Below are 13332 nucleotides of genomic sequence, written 5' to 3'. Positions count from 1 at the left end.
CTGTATTGGGAAGTTTTTAATGTTTGGTGTTTTATTGTGTTTTTATATGTGTTGGAAGTTGCCCAGAGAACAGAGTGTTGGTTTCAATGGGCCTTTGGCCTGATCCAAAAGATCATTCTTATGTTAACATTAGGGACGCGGGTGGCGCTGTGGGTAAAACCTCAGCGCCTAGGACTTGCCGATCGCATGGTCGGCGGTTCGAATCCCTGCGGCGGGGTGCGCTCCTGCTGCTTGGTCCCAGCGCCTGCCAACCTAGCAGTTCGAAAGCACCCCCGGGTGCAAGTAGATAAATAGGGACCGCTTACCAGCAGGAAGGTAAACGGCGTTCCGTGTGCTGCGCTGGCTCGCCAGATGCAGCTTGTCACGCTGGCCACGTGACCCGGAAGTGTCTGCGGACAGCGCTGGCTCCCGGCCTCTTAAGCGAGATGGGTGCGCAACCCCAGAGTCGGACACGATTGGCCCGTACGGGCAGGGGTACCTTTACCTTTACCTATGTTAACATTCTTACGTTCTCCTTCATGGATACAGAGTGAGTCAAAGACCCACAGGCCCATTTAGCAGGCATTATGTACGCTGACTAACAGCAGCACTTTAGGATTTTAGACAAGGGGACTCCTCTCTGGAGACCCCCAAAACCAAACCTGCCACTTTCTGCATGACCTCATGGGGGCCCCTTTGGCCCAATAAAACAAGGAACTGCTGATGTTCTTAGGAATGACTTTGGACAAATTCACAGAGGGCCAGCAAAGGCTACTACCTGCAGTTTCAGAGGTGGTCTGTCTCTGAGCACTAGCTGATAGGAATGCAACCTGGAAAAGTTACTTTTTTTATTACTCTCCAGTGAAGGCAGATTTTGGAAAATTTGGGCCCAGTAAAGCAAAATGTTTCTTCAAAGCATCTGTCACAAATCTGGATCTTGGCATCCAGGAATTTGACTTTTTTATACCCATTTTTTCATTGCCACAACAATCCATCTGCACCTGGGTAAGGCTGGGAAACCTGAGAGATGCTGCCAGTCAGTGTAGACAATACTAAACTAGACAGACCATTAGCCTCAGAGGGTACAAGGCAGTTTACTATAGTCCTAACGCGTTGAACATAGTTAAGGCAACAATGTCTTAATTTTGCCAGCAGGTGGCAGGAGTGAATCAATTAATCACAATCCCACCAAAATGAAAAGCTGTTAATCTAGATCAGGGTTTCCCAAAGTTGGGTCTCCAGTTGTTTTGGGACTACAATTCCCATACGGGGATCGAACCTGCAACCTTGGCGTTATGAGCACCATGGTCCAACCAACTGAGCTATCCAGGACATGATATGGCTTAGATGCATCTATAGTGTCAGAAAAATGGTGGTGGACTCCTTCATTGCAGGTTTTTAAACAGAGGTTGGGTGGCTGTTTGTCAGGAATGATTCAGCTGTCAGTCCAGCATTGCCGGGGGGTTGGGCTAGATGACCTAGAGGGGTCCCCTTCCATCTCAACAATTCTGTGATTCAGTGATTGGTGAACGTCTGTATCCCCTATTTTTGCTGTAGGAACGTTGGAGAGGATGCTGGGTATGTTTAGCCTGGAAAAGAGGAGACTGAGAGGAGATAGGAGAGCCATCTTCAGATATCTCAAGGTCTGTCACATGGAAGAGGGGGAAGCTTGCTTTTTCCTGCTCTGGAGGGTAGGACTCGAACCCATGGCTTCAAGTTACAAGAAAGGAGATTCCGACCAAACTTCAGGAAGAACATTCTGCCAGTTAAAGCCGTTCAACAGTAGAACGGACTCCCAAGAGTGGTGATGGACCCTCCTTCCTTGAAGGTTTTTAAGCAGGGGTTGAGTTTCCTACATTGCAAGGGGTTGGACTGGATGACCTTTAGGGGTCCCTTTCAATTCTGCAAGTCTGCGAGTCCACAGTTCCTACAGCAGGGACAGGGAACATTGATGACCCTCCTGATGTGGTCAGACTCCAACTCCCAGCAGCCCAGAGGGATGATGGGAGTTGGAGTCCATCAGTTTCTCCTGGTATGCCCCGCGGAGGACCTCAAGGTCCACAAATGACAACACTCTGGAGGTCCCAAGTCACAAGGTGATTAGACTGGTCTCAACTAGGGCCAGGGCCTTTTCAGCACTGGCCCCGACTTGGTGGAACGCTCTGTCCCAAGAGACCAGGGCCCTGCGGGGCTTGGCATCTTTCCGCAGGGCCTGCAAGACAGAGCTGTTCCGCCTGGCCTTTGGTTTGGACTCGGTCTGACCCTTATGTTTCCCTCCCCGTATGGTTTTGATCTATGGGCTACTTTTAAAATTAGGCTGTATTTTAAATTGCATTTTCACCTGTGCTTTAAATTGACCCCCCCCCCCCATTATGTTTTTACTGTAATTTTACTGGTGTTAGCTGCCCTGATCCCGGCTCTGGCCGGGGAGGGCGGGGTATAAATAAAATTTATTATTATTTATTATTATCTGGAGGGGAGCTGGTTGGGCAAGGCTGATCTATATATCATGTTGTCAGAGTGATAGTAATTAAGATAGTAACAATAATAGTCAACTTACGGAGAACTTATGATCTGGAACAGATTCACCACTCCTGTGTGACACACCATTTTATTTTATTTTTGCTCATGCGTCTAATCCCTCCCAATTTGCCCTGGATCTCTTGCACAGCATCCCAGGGCATCCATTCACGAAAAATTCACTTTCAGTTGAGCCACGCTCCATTTACTCTGCTCCCTCTTTCGTAGAATACGTAAGGATCAAAAGCATAGAAAGACACCCTTTCTCAACATAGCCGCCCTCCCCGAGGACAGGAGAGGTGACTGGGAGGGTGGAAGAATGAACGGTATTTGCATTCTGAGAGGCAGAAAGCATAAGAACGGCTTTCCGTTAACGACTGAGGCTCATCGAGTTCAGTATCCCTTTCTCTCGGCAGCCAACCCACAAACAAGATTTGATCACAAGAGTCGCACTCCCCTCCTGCGGCTTGCAGCAGCTGGGATTCAAAAGCATACAATGATAGAATTGTATAGTTGGAAGGGATCCTGAGGGTCATCTAGTCCAACCCCCTGAAATGCAGGAATCTCAGCTAAAGCATGCAGGACAGATGGCCACCCAACCTTTGCTTAAAAACCTCCAAGGAAGGAGAGACTACTGCTTCACAAGGAAGAAAGTTCCAAAGTTTAACAGCTGTTCATGTCAGAAAGTTCTTCCTGATGTTTTAGTCGGAATCTACTTTCTTGAAACTTGAAGCCATGGGTTCGAGTCCTACCCTCCGGAGCAGGAGAAAACAAGCTCCTGCCTCCTCCATGTGGCAGCCCTTGAGATATTTGAAGATGGCTCTCCTACCTCCTCTCAGCCTCCTCTTTCCCAGGCTAAACATATCCAGCTCCTTCAGCCGTTCCTCATCAGGCTTGGTTTCCGGACCATTGATCACCTTGGTAACCTTTTCCAGCTTGTCAACATCCTTCTTAAATTGTGGCACCCAGAACTGGACACAGGACTCCAGGTGTGGTCTGACTAAGGCAGAATAGAGTGGGACTATTCCTTCTCTTGACCTGGACACTAGACTTCTGTTGATGCAGTCTAGAATAGCATTCGCTTTTTTTGCTGCTGCATCACCCTGTGGACTCATGTTAAGCTGGTGTTGAGCGGCACCAAAGTGACTTCTCTGCGGCGCAAGCCTAGTAGTCAGTGTGCTGGAGGTCCTGGGCTGATGCAGTCCAAAGAAAATCAGAGCAAGACATTTGGCACCAGCTGGGCTGCAGGAGTTGCCGGAAGGAGGCGTGCAAGGCGCCAGCCAACTTAGGGACTCCCCAGAGTGGATTTGTGTAGGTTTTGCTCCTGAGCCTTTTCTTCTCCCAAAGGTATCCCGCAAGGCAGTGGAGGTTTAGGGCCAGAGTTTTCCTTCTCCTGGATGGGCTCCCTTCCATGGATGAGCCCCATCTGCCCCTCATTTCTCTCTACAGCACAGGTAGGCAACCTAAGGCCTGGGGGCTGGATCCGGCCTAATTGCCTTCTAAATCTAGCCTGCAGATGGTCCAGGAATCAGTATGTTTTTACATGAGTAGAATGTGTCCTTTTATTTAAAATGCATCTCTGGGTGCCTGCCTGGTGCTTTTACATGAGTAGAATGTGTGCTTTTACAGTGGTACCTCGGGTTAAGAACTTAATTCGTTCTGGAGGTCCGTTCTTAACCTGAAACTGTTCTTAACCTGAAGCACCACTTTAGCTAATGGGGCCTCCCGCTGCCGCCGCGCCGCCGGAGCACAATTTCTGTTCTCATCCTGAAGCAAAGTTCTTAACCTGAGGTACTATTTCTGGGTTAATGGAGTCTGTACCCTGAAGCATCTGTAACCTGAGGTACCACTGTATTTAAAATGCATCTCTGGGTTATTTGTGGGGCACAGGAATTTTTTCATTCCCCTCCCCAATATAGTCCGGCCCCCCACAAGGTCTGAAGGACAGTGGACTGGTTCCCTGCTGAAAACATTGGTTGACCTCTGCTCTACAGCATGGGCAGAGACTCCCTTCTTGACCACTGCACTCCCTCTTGGTTACATCCACTCCATCCCCGAGGGCCTGTCTTTGCATGCAGGGAAAGCCCCTAACTCCTTGTGGGTTTGACACCCATCAGCTCCCCTCACCTGGCTTTGCCGGCCAGTCGAAACCGTTCCCAGGATTGTGGCTGCTGTCACCTGCTGGCAGCATCTAGGAGCCGCAGGTGAGAGCAGAGTGCAGGTGGGCAAACAACCCCAGAAGGAGCCCAACATGACACCCACAAGAGGAGTTGTTTAGTCGTTTAGTCGTGTCTGCCTCTTCGTGACCCCCCGGACCAGAGCACGCCAGGCACTCCTGTCTTCCACTGCCTCCCGCAGTTTGGTCAAACTCATGCTGGTAGCTTCGAGGACACTGTCCAGCCATCTCGTCCTCTGTCGTCCCCTTCTCCTTGTGCCCTCCATCTTTCCCAACATCAGGGTCTTTTCCAGGGAGTCTTCTCTTCTCATGAGGTGGCCAAAGTCTTGGAGCCTCAGCTTCAGGATCTGTCCTTCCAGTGAGCACTCAGGGCTGGCGCATAGCCTGCTCTCAATGTAATAATTATAAAAAGAGAGGGTTTGCCCTCCTAAGACAACAATCATATAAATTGAGGACTTTTGCCTCTTTTATATGGCAGTCATTTGGGGATTTAAAGATCAATGAGTCTTAACACAGAAACCGGATCTTCCTCTTCTGCCCTTCCAGTACCCTTAAGGCAAATAAATGTATGCTATTAGGACCCGACTCTCATGTCATGAGCTGCATTGTGGCATAATGGGTGTATGATTGCCGCTGGGTTTCGTTTGCTTTCAGGTTGCCTTTATATTCCAGATATGCTTATACACACACACACACACACACTCAAGTTCGTTTTTCAGCTTGCTGTTTATTGATTGGCTTGTAAGAAATCGAGAACGTTTTTAAATATTGAGATCTTTTAGAAAACAAAGAACAATCATCATATCAATCGCTGACATACAAATATGTATTATTTTGGAATCTGGTTCTCTCCTAAACCACAGCCCCAGTTGTTTTTTGGGGTGTGTGTGTGGAATTATCCTTCCAGTGTAGCAAACTTCATCACCTCTCCCTTCTTTAAATAGAAAAACCATCCCTGCCGACAATCACTAAATATTGCTATTTTGTTTTAGGTAAAATGAGGCAAGAGACCTCCAGGACTCTTTCTGTGGCCACAGCTTTCTTGTCAGGCCACATCCTTCACCCCACCTTCTTCCACCCCACCTTCCATAAGTGCTTTAGCCTGGATGGAAATGTGTCTGTGATAATGCCTCCTACTGGCCTGGACGGAGGACAGAAAGAGGAGTGGCCGGACACAGAAACCTCTGGTCTTCATTCCGGCGGTGTGTAGTCTACCACACATAGGTTATTAGCATACGCCCGCCTACTTTTTGCTCCTGGCTCCGCCCTCCAACGGTATGTGGCCCTCGGAAGATCCCCCAAGAGGGGGCCTGGCCCCTGAGCTGAACTAGATGTCCCAATCCCTGAGCTAAACAGAACTCATTTTTGCAAGCAGATACAATATCTGCTGAGGGGTGATATTCCCAAAACTGCTGAGATTGTTTCGGGATATTTAGTTGAGTTTTTTAAAGTCAAATTTAAAACTGCTTAATTTATTCAATGGTGGCTACTGAGTCTTTTTTATGTTTTATGAGTTTAATATTACGAATGTTTTATGGATGGTTTGTAAAAAAACAATTCTGCTGTCTAAGGTATGCCAATAAAGGCTGAAAAGCAAAATTCTAAGGGAATCTAAAGTGCAATGCAGTCTGAACTTCCTTCGACGCATCTCTGGACATTTCAGAGAACGTGGGGCGGGGGGAGAAAGACTTGACACTGATCTGCATCCCAGGCAGAATCTGTCTACAAATAGTTAAATAATCTGTGGCTACATATATATATTTATATATATTAAAATTACATTCCAAAGTCCACCGTGCATTAATAAATAAATTGGAACGGAGCTTCCCCACTCAGTTCTGAATCCGGCAGTCTTCAGGGTTGCCGAGGTCAATCTCCAAAATATCTCATAGAGCATGCTCAATAGTCACAGAATCATAGGGCCGGAAGGTACCACGAGGGTCATCTAGTCCAACCCCGCGCAATGCAGGAACCATCTCTCTCTGTCTGGTCCAAGGCAAGCTAGCGTTGATTGGTTGTGATTCACTTCTTAATCTAGACGTCTGTTCCAGCTGTGCCAAAACAGTTGTTTGCTGTGGACGGTGGGAGCAGTGTGCGAAAGGAGACCCCCCCCACTCCCACCTCGTGGGGCGCAGAGAGTCGAGGCCGCAAAAGGATCTGCACATCATCGCGCTTTCCTCATATCCAAGTGCGGGAAGTAGAGTCCAAGGATGTCCTGTTGCACCTGATACTTCCCGGCTTTCTTCCGCAGACAGAAGGCAACCTGGTTGGTGCAGAAAGAAGAGAGGAGAAAAAGAACACTTGTCATACAAGTTTGTGTGCGGACAATGCTCCCATTCCTGCATCAGCAGATGGACCACCAGCTGAACATGAGCCAACCGAGTGATGCAGCTGCAAAAGAAGCAAATGCTATTCTAGGCTGAATACGGGACCGCCTCTCCCGGTATGCCCCACGGAGGACCTTAAGGTCCACAAATGACAACACTCTGGAGGTCCCAAGTCACAAGGTGGTTAGATTGGTCTCAACTAGGGCCATGGCCTTTTCAGTACTGGCCCCAACTTGGTGGAACGCTCTGTCCCAAGAGACCAGGGCCCTGCGGGACTTGACATCTTTCCGCAGGGCCTGCAAGATGGAGCTGTTTCGCCTGGCCTTTGGTTTGGACTCAGTCTGACCCTTATGTTTCCCTCCCCTTATGGACTTGATCTATGGGCTACTTTTAAAATGAGGCTGCATTTTAAATTGCATTTTAACCTGTATTTTAAATTGGTTTGTCCCCCCCCCCCCCCACCTCCCATTATATTTTTACTGTAATTTTACTGGTGTTAGCCGCCCTGAATCCGGCTCTGGCCGGGGAGGGCGGGGTATAAAAAATTATTATTTATTATTATTATTATTCACGGAAGTCTAGCGTCCAGATCAAGGGAAGACATAGTCCCACTCTGTTCTGCCTTGGGCAGACCACACCTGGAATACGGTGACCACAATTTAAAAAGGATGTTGACAAGCTGGAAGGTGTGCTTTATTGGCCAAGGGAGCCGGCGTACAGCTTCCGGGTCATGTGACCAGCATGACTAAGCCACTTCTGGCGAACCAGAGCAGAGCACGGAAACGCCGTTTACCTTCCCGCTGGAGTGGTACCTATTTATCTACTTTCACTTTGATGTGCTTTCGAACTGCTAGGTTGGCAGGACATTCTTAAAATAAAGAATGATAAAAAAGAGGAAAGAACTTCCTTTCCCCTCTGTCTTGAATACAGAGGATGAACATACCAGGAAGCAGATGAGGAAGAGGAGGAGGAAGCCCAGGAGAGCAGACAGACATATCAGGATGATGGCCCAGAAAGGTAACCCTGAAAGACAAAAAAAAAAAAAAAAAGTATTAAATGTTGGCCGGCTTTGACCCATGGCATTGTGGAGAATTAAAATGGGCAGCTTCTGAGGCTGGGGCGTTTGAGTAAATCCGATGGCCAGTGGAAGAATTGAAAGGGGAGACCCACCCACCAGAAACCAGGACCCCTCCAACCTTGAATCAACGCTGAACCAATAAAGCATCACTAACCTCCTTGGTGGTGCACTGGGGTCACTGTTGAAGGATAACCTGTAAATAGAGCATAAACATAACAGCGTGAAATGAACCTAGGAGCAGAATCGAGCCCAAAGGGCCCCATCTAATGCATTGTTTCTGGGGGACAGGGGGCGGGCAGGTGTGGGGGACTCCCTGATCCTGACTGGGGTAACTGTGCCCCTGAAGGACCAGGTGCGCAGCCTGGGAGTCATTTTGGACTCTGGGTGTTGTGTCTGGAGGTCCTGGGCTGCTCCCCTCTTGGCCTGGCTGATGGGGTCCAAAGAAGGCAGAGCAAGACGTTTGGCACCTGCTTGGCTGAAGGAGTTGCTGGAAAGAGCCAATCTTAAGGACTCCACTCCAGATTTGTGAGGGCTTTCCTCCTTAGCCTTTTCTTCTCCCAAAGATGTCCCTCAAGGCAGCAGAGGTTGAGGACCAGAGTCTTCCTTCTCCTAGATAGGAGGTGAGTCCCATCTGCCCCTCACTTCCTTCTACAGCACGTGCAGAGACCAGCTCCTTGACCGTCGGACCCACGCTTGGTCTCATCCGCTCCGTCTGCTGGAGCCTGTTTTTGCATGCAGGGAAAGTCCCTAACTCCCCGAGGGATTGGGTCCCATCAGCTCCCCTCGCCTGGTTTAGCCGGCCAGTTGAAGCCCTTCTTGGGCTGTGGCTGCTGTTGCCTGCTGACAGCTTCTAGGAGCCACAGGTGGGAGTTTGGGTGCAGGTGGGGACCAAAGGTGGGCAAATGACCGCAAAAGGAGCATGGTATGTCCCCTACCAGAGGTAACACATACACCCCAGCGCCTTTAACACCCCATACACCCCAGTTTGGAGGCAATTATGCTTCTGGCTTCCAGTCGCTGGAAGCCATGGGAGGGGAGAGGGGCTCTTGAGCCACAGTGAGACGAGGACGCTAGCCTAGATGACCCATTGGCCTAATCCTGCAGGCCCTTCTGACTTTCCCCTGGAAGCTTCTGCCATTGTCCAGGATCTCTGGCACCCACTGCACTCTTACCGCTGACCAGCAGACTTCCGTTGTCCAGTGTGTACACCCCCAACGCTGTGGCATTGCCCGTCCAGTTCCTAAACGCATCGTACACCAGAGCTCGGTCAAACGTCCTTGTGGAAGAATCCATCGCGAATGTGCAGGCGGCGTCGACCCCCGTCTCGGTCTGCTGGCCGGTCGGTCTATGCAAAAATTAAATCATAGCCAAATGTTGGTCAACCGCCATGACTTAAGCAGGGATGTTGGAGACTCCCAATGGCAGTGGAGATTACTGACCCTCACTTAGACTGCCTTCGAACCACACAAACACACACCTGAAAATCTCGACAGAGCACTGCACAAACTCCCTCTGCAGGCTGCTGCGCTGGTATAACTGGTGGAGCTGTTTGGAGGAAGAAGGGGAGAACAGGATCGATACGATACAATACGATAATCTTTATTGTCATTGTCCCATACAGAACAACGAAATTGAAAAAGTCTACATCAGACATTCAAAAACCAACAAGCCTGCTATCCCAGCCTGGTTAGCCCCCTAAAAACTCTGATACCCCATAATTAAATACAATATACTCCCACAGAGACTACCTTACACTGCGTTTAAAATCAAAATCGCATTTGGGTAGAAACTGTTTCTCAGGCGGCTAGTCCCAGTGGCGTAGCGTGGGGGGTGCAGGGGGGGCCGGCCGCACCGGGCGCAACATCTGGGGTTAGGGCAAATCCACAGGTTAGGGGGCGCAAATCCACGGGTTAGGGGGCGCAAATTACTTGCCTTGCCCCGGGTGCTGACAACCCACGCTACGCCACTGGCTAGTCCTAGTCTTTATAACCCTGTACCTTCTTCCAGAAGGCAGAAGATGAAAGAGATCATTTCCGGGGTGCACACTATCCTGCGCTATCTCTGCAGCTTTCTCTGGAAGCATAGGGTGAAAGTAGCCAGAGAGAAGTGTAATTTGGGTCCCTCTTTGAGTAATATCACGTTGGCATGGCCTGTGCCATTGTTACACGGGTTTTAAGGTGCGCACACACACATAGCAGGTGCCCCTCACCCCGCAGAAAACCAACCCTTCACCCTTCAGCAATTAAATAGTCTCTGGAAATAATAGCCACTTTATTTGAAAGTATTTAACTTAGTTCACATAGCAGAACAAGAACCCTTTTAGTCGAGTGGCATAATGTGCATGGCCAGCAACTAGGGCAAGGCAAGGACTGCGCCCCCTAACCTCACTGTGGGCATCGTGAAGGAGGCAACGGGTAGACTTTGCTCGCTGTGCCCCTGTGGTAGCCGCTCCTCATGGAGGCTGGCTGCCCTCTCGGCCCGGGGGGAGACCAGGGTTCGAATCCCCACTCAACTGTGGAGCTCACTGAGCGACCAGTCAGGCCCACCAACCTCACATAAGCTACACTGAGCACCTCAGAGAAACAGGAGATATATAAACGAAATAAATACATGATTTGAGATGATTTAAAGATTTGTCCATGGACAAACTTAATGATATTTGGAATTCATTTTTATAAATACCATTTTTGATTAAGGTATAAGGTAAAGGGACCCCTGACCGTTAAGTCCAGTCATGGCCGACTCTGGGGCTGCGGCGCTCATCTCGCTTTACTGGCCGAGGGAGCCGGCGTACAGCTTCCGGGTCATGTGGCCAGCAGGACTAAGCTGCTTCTGGCGAACCAGAGCAGTGCACAGAAATGCCATTTACCTTCCCGCCGGAGCGGTACCTATTTCCAGCCAGACCAAAACACTTGAGGAGGGAGAGAAAGAAGGCTGGTCAGGGCCAAGCCTGAAGGGAGTCCTGGGGGCCTGGCAGAGTGCTCTGGAGGGCCGCAGTCAAAGTCAGGAGTGAGGCCTGGCCTCTGCTTAGCCTCTCTCCTGAGCCATTTACCTCGCTCTCAAGACTCATTTTGGTCTTCCAGTAGGCATCCGAGTCGGGATCTGCCATTTCCCCTGCGTATGGCAAGTTGGTGACGGTGAAGTTGACCGCAAAGTTCTTCATCTGGAGCTGGGGCGGCAGGGCAGCAGTGGCAGACTCAATGGCCGATTCGGGAGCTGGGGAGGAAGGGAAGATCCTAAAAATTCAAAAAAATACCGCTTCGGGCACCGTCCCCTTGGTTCCCAGTGCTCCCAGCTGATATTATTTAAAAGAGTGGTTTGCATGACCAAAAGGTAAAGGGAAAAGGGACCCCTGACCATTAGGTCCAGTCGTGGCTGACTCTGGGGTTGCGGCGCTCATCTCGCTTTATTGGCCGAGGGAGCCGGTGTACAGCTTCCGGGTCATGTGGCCAGCAGGACTAAGCCGCTTCTGGCGAACCAGAGCAGCGCACGGAAACGCCGTTTACCATCCCGCCAGAGCGGTACCTATTTATCTTGCGCTTGACATGACCTACTAACAAACAAAATCAAAACTCTAACAACGGTTTGCACATATATTGGAAGGAGGGGGAGAGCGGGGGATGGAGAAGCTTTAAAGCAGGGGTAGGCAAACTAAGGCCCAGGGGCTGGATCCGGCCCAATTGCCTTCTAAATCTGGCCCAGTGTATTTTTACATGAGTAGAATGTGTGCTTTTATTTAAAATGCATCTCTGGGTTATTTGTGGGGCATAGGAATTCGTTCATTTCCCTCCCCAAATATAGTCCAGCCCCCCACAAGGTCTGAGGGACAGTGGACTGGCCCCCTGCTGAAAAAGTTTGCTGACCCCTGCTTTAAAAAGCAAGGGAAAAGTTTTCCCCCTTGCAGCAGTTTCTTTCTCTGTACTGAAAGTGTTGCCCTCTGTTTTACTCAGCTGATTAAAAAGAGTATTTTTCCTGGATCTCCTGAGTCTGTTGGCTTTCATTGATCAACTGAGCCAAAGGCTGTCCTGGTCCAAATACAGTGGTACCTCGGGTTACATGCGCTTCAGGTTACAGACTCTGCCAACCCAGAAATAGTGCTTCAGGTTAAGAACTTTGCTTCAGGATGAGAACAGAAATTGTGCTCTGGCGGCACGGCAGCAGCAGGAGGCCCCATTAGCTAAAGTGGTGCTTAAGAACAGTTTCAGGTTAAGAACGGACCTCCGGAACGAATTAAGTACGTAACCAGAGGTACCACTGTAGTGGACCCAACAGAACCACATATGTTTTACTATTCACAACCTTTCCTGATTTATGCTGAAGGGTGTTTATGTACCTCGCACCGTCACGCCCTTGAGCTGGAACTGCCTTCCCAGCCACAGGGACGTGGCGTTCCTCGTCTCCTGCTGAAAGGTCTCTCGGACGAGCTCTTGGCTGGTGTTCGTCGCCGGGTCAAAGTAGCACCTGCAGTCGACCACGATGGAGCCGTGCCTGAGAATTGCAATGGGCAGAGGAAGAGTCAGGGGCAAGAGGACATCCCAGACAAAAACAAACCCAACCCCAAGAGGCAGGCAATCCCTCTGAACAACATGGTTAATTCAAAAAACCAGCCTGATCCCACAAGGTTCTCCTGATGTTCTTATCTGAGACTTCCATTTCCCATTAGCCCAACATGCAAAGGATGATGGGAGTTGGAGTCCCTCAACATGCAAGGGATGATGGGAGTTGGAGCCCCTCAACAGGCAAGGGATGATGGGAGTTGGAGCCCCTCAACATGCAAGGGATGATGGGAGTTGGAGTCCCTCAACATGCAAGGGATGATGGGAGTTGGAGCCCCTCAACAGGCAAGGGATGATGGGAGTTGGAGCCCCTCAACATGCAAGGGATGATGGGAGTTGGAGCCCCTCAACATGCAAGGGATGATGGGAGTTGGAGCCCCTCAACAGGCAAGGGATGATGGGAGTTGGAGCCCCTCAACAGGCAAGGGATGATGGGAGTTGGAGCCCCTCAACAGGCAAGGGATGATGGGAGTTGGAGCCCCTCAACAGGCAAGGGATGATGGGAGTTGGAGCCCCTCAACAGGCAAGGGATAATGGGAGTTGGAGCCCCTCAACAGGCAAGGGATGATGGGAGTTGGAGCCCCTCAACAGGCAAGGGATGATGGGAGTTGGAGCCCCTCAACAGGCAAGGGATGATGGGAGTTGGAGCCCCTCAACATGCAAGGGATGATGGGAGTTGGAGCCCCTCAACATGCA

General features: G+C 50.0%; 1 protein-coding gene across 1 annotated transcript in view; it reads right to left on the bottom strand.

Annotated features, from left to right (window-relative positions):
* Positions 1 to 5382: 5382 nt before the first annotated feature.
* The window catches only part of LOC114588639 (mucin-16), a 72144-nt gene continuing 64194 nt past the window's right edge, over positions 5383 to 13332 (bottom strand). The window contains 7 exon segments of the mRNA XM_077922026.1: positions 5383 to 6938; positions 7946 to 8025; positions 8235 to 8273; positions 9253 to 9425; positions 9558 to 9625; positions 11133 to 11296; positions 12414 to 12568. Coding sequence (XP_077778152.1) covers positions 6840 to 6938; positions 7946 to 8025; positions 8235 to 8273; positions 9253 to 9425; positions 9558 to 9625; positions 11133 to 11296; positions 12414 to 12568 — 778 coding nt within the window. The 3' untranslated portion in view covers positions 5383 to 6839.

This window comes from Podarcis muralis, chromosome 18 (genome assembly GCF_964188315.1).
Source record: "Podarcis muralis chromosome 18, rPodMur119.hap1.1, whole genome shotgun sequence".
In the NCBI taxonomy this organism is placed as follows: Eukaryota; Metazoa; Chordata; class Lepidosauria; order Squamata; family Lacertidae; genus Podarcis; species Podarcis muralis.
The sequence above is the reverse complement of the archived record's forward strand: the minus strand, read 5'-3'. Positions and strand labels throughout refer to the sequence as shown.